General features: G+C 33.3%; 1 protein-coding gene across 1 annotated transcript; it reads right to left on the bottom strand.

Moving 5' to 3' along the window:
* On the bottom strand, positions 1–1,888 carry LOC116020477 (F-box protein At5g49610-like). The gene is made up of 3 exons (XM_031260949.1): positions 664–1,888; positions 337–433; positions 1–31 (listed from the first exon to the last, which is right to left on the bottom strand). The coding sequence occupies exons 1-3, from the start codon at positions 1,886–1,888 to the stop codon at positions 1–3; spliced, it is 1,353 nt and encodes a 450-aa protein (XP_031116809.1).
* Between the last annotated feature and the right edge of the window lie 4,294 nt (positions 1,889–6,182).

Genomic DNA, 6,182 nt, shown 5'->3' with positions numbered 1-6,182 from the left:
TTAATCCACAAAATCAGATTTTTCCAAACATCTTCATAAAGGTGATAAATACTTTAATATGCTTTAAGAAAATTGCTCATATTTTCTTCCACTAAGAAGGAAATGAGCACTAGCCCGCAATAGTAGTTTAGTTGCTCCTCAAGTGGTAAAGTGAGGGACAAGGACTCAGGTTGAGCCTGGTAGTCCGAATGTGGGAGTTACACCCATAGTATTAATATATAGAATTTTTATATTTAGAAACTACAATAAAAGTATTATTAGATACAAAGAATTTAAATTTAAAAATAAGTAAAAAATACTAAAGAAAATAAACAAATAAGAAAAAGTTGATTTAACCCATGAATACTAGGTAGGATAGATAAAATGGGACAAAGAGAGTATATATCTCCTTCTTTCACCTTTTTGATATGAATCCCAATAGCGTTTTCATTATCTGCAATTATAATATCTAAATATATTAGGATCAGAAGAAAACAAAAATCCAAATTCAACATTATTGTAAATAGCCAATTATATGAAATTGAAAGTAACTTTGGTTTGATAATACTATGTATAAGTTATATTGTAATCACACAGAAAAAAATTATAGATAAGGATATTGACATAATCATATTGAAGAAATAGTATGTATAAGTTATATTGTAATGACCAAAAAAAACTTACATTGAATTGTGCAGGCAGTTAGTGGTGGTACTGGTGTTGGCCACCACTGATGAGTAATCCAATGGACAATCCCATTAGCAACCGACCACCCAGAATTGGTCCAATAAAAAGCACTTCCATCTGAGTAGACAAATCCTGTGTCTCTAATTTTAGGATCAAGATTAACTATAGGATCAAGATGAGGAAGATGATCAGGTTCATTGAGGAGGGGCCCAAGACGGGGCCTTTCTGTACGGGAAATCGTGTGCACCAAACTCCACTTCCCCATGTTGTAGTCCTCCAACTCCCATACATAAAATAAGGAAGACCAAACATGTGTTATACGAAGATGATCCTGAAATAGTCCAATGGTTTGGAAGCGTTGCTCCACAGCCCCAGCTATTATATTAGGGGTATCAATTACACGGTAAAAAATTTCAGGACAATTATAAGGATCATACACAAGAACAAAGCCAGAAACCAGCCAATGTAGCATCCCTTTATAGGAGACAAGAGTTGCAGAAGAACGGACCCACAAGCTTACGGCCCGCGGTGATGAAACCACAACACTTTTCCATTCACCTTCCTCAGACGAGAAGAGTTGAACTGTGAATTTGGACTGTGGTTGGATTGAATTAACTGGATAACCACAAATTCGAACCACCATAAAATTATTATTATTATTATTGTGACCTACAACACATTGGCTGCTGCTGCTGCTGCAAAGGGAACAGGGCGCGAGAACGCAAAGGAAGCCAGTGGAAAATAAGACATTTCTTCTGGGTTGTGATTGGAATTCAGGGGCAGGAGGAAGAGCAGCCCACTGCTTGGTTAGCAGATTACAGACGTAATAGAATATGGGTTGGAACAGGCAGGAGGGCGAAGTCCGGGTGGAGCATAGAATTAAATCACCACACGAACCCATCAAACTAATACTGATTTGGGGACAGGGAAGGAAACTGAAATCGGGCCTGTGGAAGTCGCCTACGGCATCATGGTATCCCCACCGAACCATCGACAAACAGCGGCGGTCAAATGCAGATTCGAATATAAAGCAGCCACGCGATGAGGATGAGCGATGAATTGGGTCATGGCGGCGGTGATTGAAAACAGTAATAAAATAGTGAGAAGAGATAAGAGAACACCAGCTCTTGCAAACCAATTTCAATCGGATAGCTGCTTTGCTGCTAGGGAGGCGAGCCAGGATTTCAACTAACAAATCGGAGGGAGGATCTGAGAATTCCATCTTCAGCGTCCTCACGGCGATCGGCTGCGTTCGATCTGTGTGATAGGAAAGAGACAATATAACTCTGAAACCGATCAAAACGGCTTCACTGCTTCAACCTGTTGAGTTGCAATTGTTATATGGTAGAGAGGGGAAAGTCGAGAATTTGTAAGGTAGAAAAATCATTCCCATGTTTGATGTTTACTATAATTCTAAGAGGTATGAAATGTTTAGAATCAAATTTCTTAATATTAAGGAAAATAAATCTCATGGGATCGGATAAGATTTTTTTTGGGCAACTAAGAATTTGTCAACTTTATTTAATTATATATTTATCCCTTTTTGACACAATGTTAATTTATAAATAATAAGAAATTTGTTTCTCTTTCCTATACACATTGTTTATCACCAAAATTTATTGCGTGGAACATAGTGATTTGCTTTTTTTTTTTTTTTTTTTTTTTCCAATGTGAATAGTCAGTAAAGTTGCAGTTGTTATGCCATGGACCAGCTTCTAGTGTCTAATCATTATAGCAAATTCCATAACAATTTTAATCTGGAAATGCTGTTGGATTCACATGATGGGTGCTCAGTAAATTGGTAAGTTTGGTTTGCTATATATATATATATTTTGGTGGTCCAATGTTTTAATCACTACGGAGTAGCATTTATTCAATTATTCAGGAGACATAGCTACACTGGGGAGACACTCTATAAGCAACATCTCAGATTTACTTTAAATTTGAAAATGTTAATAGTAAATGATCAAATATGATTTAAATTGAATAGTAAATCATCTATTGAAAATTTTAATAGTTAAGGATCAAAATTGATACATGTATTATAATCGATGGACTAAAAATGATATTTTCTCTTTATGATATTAAGGGATCTCACGGGATAAGATTCATTTTTTAGGTGACTGAGAATTTGTCAACTTTATTCAATTATGTATTTATTTTTTTGGCACAATGTTAAACTTTTTTTTTTAAATATATATAAATATAAGAAATTTGTCTCCTTCACCATTACACATTGTTTATCAAAAAAAAAAAAGTATATCCAGATATATTCTCGAGTTGTTTAACTTATATATAGGCTATGTTTGGCAAACCTAGCTGAAAAGGTAGCTGAAAGCTGAAAAGTAGCTGAAAACTGAAAAGTTATAAGCTCGAAGCTGAAATCTGAAGAACTGTTAAACTAGCTGTTATGCTTAAAAGTGTTTGGTAAAATTAACTTTTTGATAAGCTGATAAATGTTAAAAGACTAAAAAGGGCATCTTCATACAATTTGAATAATTTTAAATTTAAATAGGTTTGTTTATATATTAAAATATAAAATAGTGAAATCAATATATTTTAATAAAATATAAAGTAAGAACATATATTTGAAAACATATAAAGTAAAATAAAATGTTTATAATTAATAAGATTAGTTCATACAAAAATTAATGTTCAAACACAAATGTCAAATTGAAATTACAACCAAACATATTGAAGAGAAAAAGTCAAAAAGGTTTTAATTGGAAATGGTAAAGGATGTCATTTTTTTAAAATAATAAGGATAAAAATGGAAAAAAAGTTAGGAAGCTACTAACTTATTTTGAAACGCTACCTTAAGTAGCGTTCAAAAATAAGCTCTTATTTTAAGCTACTAGCTTATTTTAGGAACATCACCAAACAGAGCTTATAGCTTATTAGTAGCTTAAAATAAGCTATAAGCTCCTAAATAAGCTCTGCCAAACAGAGCCATAGTTCATGTGTGTGCGTGTATATATATATACTTATTCACATGAGTGATGACACTAATATATAGAGGACTATGAGGTCACATCATAATCATTCATAACATTATAATCAATGGTTGAGATTAAGTAAAATATTACACAAGGATTCATGCTACTTTTATAGATGAAGGGCAAATAAGGCATTCAATATGAATTGTAGTTAAGGTATGATTATAATTAACAAATAAAGAGTTGGAGATCATTAATAAATATGGTAGTGAGATGGCATTAGGTTTCGTATTAAATTCGTTTACTGTAAATTTGTGTTTATTAAACTACTCTATTACAGTGTAATATCTGTTCATAAACTACTTTCTCAACCTACTAAAGAACAAAAAGACAGCAACGCCTCCACTGAGACTCGAACCCACCACCTCCCGTATACAGGGAAGGGTTTGATACCACTGGACCACAAGGTCCTTGGTAAACTAAAAATATTTATCTTGTTTTGTGTTTAGGATTATATTAAAACAGGTAGTGGTGAAAGATTATAAAAATTTATATATACCGTTGTGTGCCTATTCTCTTTAAATCGTGTGCCTGGTATTTATGGGTTGTGTAATTGGCATGTATTACACTATTAAATACATAATGAACTGAAATTACAATTAGAGGTTAGATTGTATAATTTAATCAATATGGACACAAAATGTACTAGTAATTGTTGGATACCTGAATGGGAATTACTATCAGTTACATAAAGATGAAAACGTGAATATGAATATTACATATTTGCACGAGTATGAGAATGTTAATAACGGTGGACTACGATGATAATATTAGGTTGGACGACAATGTGTAATAAATACTGTTTAATTATATGGTTTTTGTTTTTGGTTGTTATCTGCAAGAAGTAACCTTAGTTTTGATAAGAAGTAATTAAAAAAAAAAAAGAATGATTAATAGAAATGCATTTGTTGAACTAATTATTCGTATGAACATGCAAAAATATGAGGACGCTTAGAAAGAACTATAAATTAATCCCGGAACACTAATTGTTCAAAACTTGGAATGCAATCTAAGCAATTTGGGTGCCATTTACTGATATAATGTGTGCCACAATAAATAAATCATGTGCCCAGAAGTACAGTTATGTGTGTCACAATAAATAAATCATGTGCCCAGAATTGCCAAGAAGAGAAAGACGACTTTTTACCATACTACATTACAAAAATAAATTTAATTTTTAATTTCACATACAATTTCGTTAATGAACTTCCATGTATTCATAATTTTTCCCATTAAAATCAAGTACATTAGGTTTGGTTAAGAAAAGAATTATGCATTGAGGAATTTGATTGTATGACTATTGACTATTGTAGGCACACGATAGTATTATAATACACGCCAAGCACTGAACCCATACATTAAAGGCACACGATATAAAGTGAATAGGCACACAACATATGCAATCTAACCTTGGTTTCAATTGTTTAAAGTGTTCATTTCCATGTTTTGTTATAATACACGCCAGGCACACAGAACATATGACTGAATGCATACACACAGTAAGCACACAATACTCACAGCATTGGCACACAATTAGATGTAAATTAAACTATGTGAATCATAAGTCAATCTATGACTGAATGCATACGCACAGTAGGATTAAGTGTTTATCACATTAAAGTGCAAGCTATGATTGAATGCTCGGGAAAGGAGAGTTTTTCCAGTGGTGCCTCCATCAGCATTCAACAAGGAAAACAAAAAGGTTAGAAAAGGAACCACACAACTTTTCACAACGACCCAGGCAGCATTTCCCTAACCTTCAGCTCAAGAACACCACCAAACCCAAGGTCATTAATATCCTTTGTTGTGCAGTAAGGTCTTCCAAAGCCTCTACCAACGGTAAAGGTGGCATCCTAATTCTCGCACTCGGAAACCGCAGCTGCTCTTCCACGATTAGATTAGTATCCGGAGCATAGAGGGTCTTGCCGCAACCGATCTAGGAAAGCAGTCGGACGATCTACAAAATCATCGTCATCATTAGGCAATTGGGATGAACACCCCTCTGAAGGTGCATCGCTAGCCTTTTTTGCTGCCAACCACGAACATAAATAATAAGAGAGAACAATTAACAACTAAATAACAATCAACACATAGTTAGAACACCAATGGGACAAATTAAAATTAAAAACAAGCACACATGATTCCAAACCCAGGCACACATGATTCCAAACCCGTGCACACAAAGTAGCCAAAATGTGCACACAACATAAACACATATTTTACAAATCACATGCTATAATAATTGAAATAACATTTACTGTATGTGCACTAGCGAACAAAGACACCAACAGAAAAGGCTAGCGATGATACCAAAGACAACATATGATCATTGTCACATATGATTTTGATAGGTGAAAACAAAGACAACAACAAAGACACAATAATTGAAAAAAGAAAAAAGAAAAAAAAAAAAGAAGAAAAAAAAAAAGAAGAAGGAAACCAATCTAGTGTAGACTAACAATTACACAAAAAAAAAAAAAAAAAAAAAAAAAAAATTTAAAAGAAAAAAAAAAAAAAAAA

This window comes from Ipomoea triloba, chromosome 5 (assembly GCF_003576645.1).
Source record: "Ipomoea triloba cultivar NCNSP0323 chromosome 5, ASM357664v1".
Classification (NCBI taxonomy): Eukaryota; Viridiplantae; Streptophyta; class Magnoliopsida; order Solanales; family Convolvulaceae; genus Ipomoea; species Ipomoea triloba.
The sequence above is the reverse complement of the archived record's forward strand: the minus strand, read 5'-3'. Positions and strand labels throughout refer to the sequence as shown.

Bases quoted from the DNA above. Each gene is read 5' to 3' on its own strand.
- LOC116020477 (XM_031260949.1), bottom strand. From the start codon at position 1,888: ATGGAATTCTCAGATCCTCCCTCCGATTTGTTAGTTGAAATCCTGGCT. The intron at 434-663 runs GTAAGTTTTTTT...TTATAATTGCAG, and splicing joins AACTGCCTGCACAATTCAAT to ATAATGAAAACGCTATTGGG. The intron at 32-336 runs GTTAAATCAACT...ACCTTTATGAAG, and splicing joins ATCCTACCTAGTATTCATGG to ATGTTTGGAAAAATCTGATT.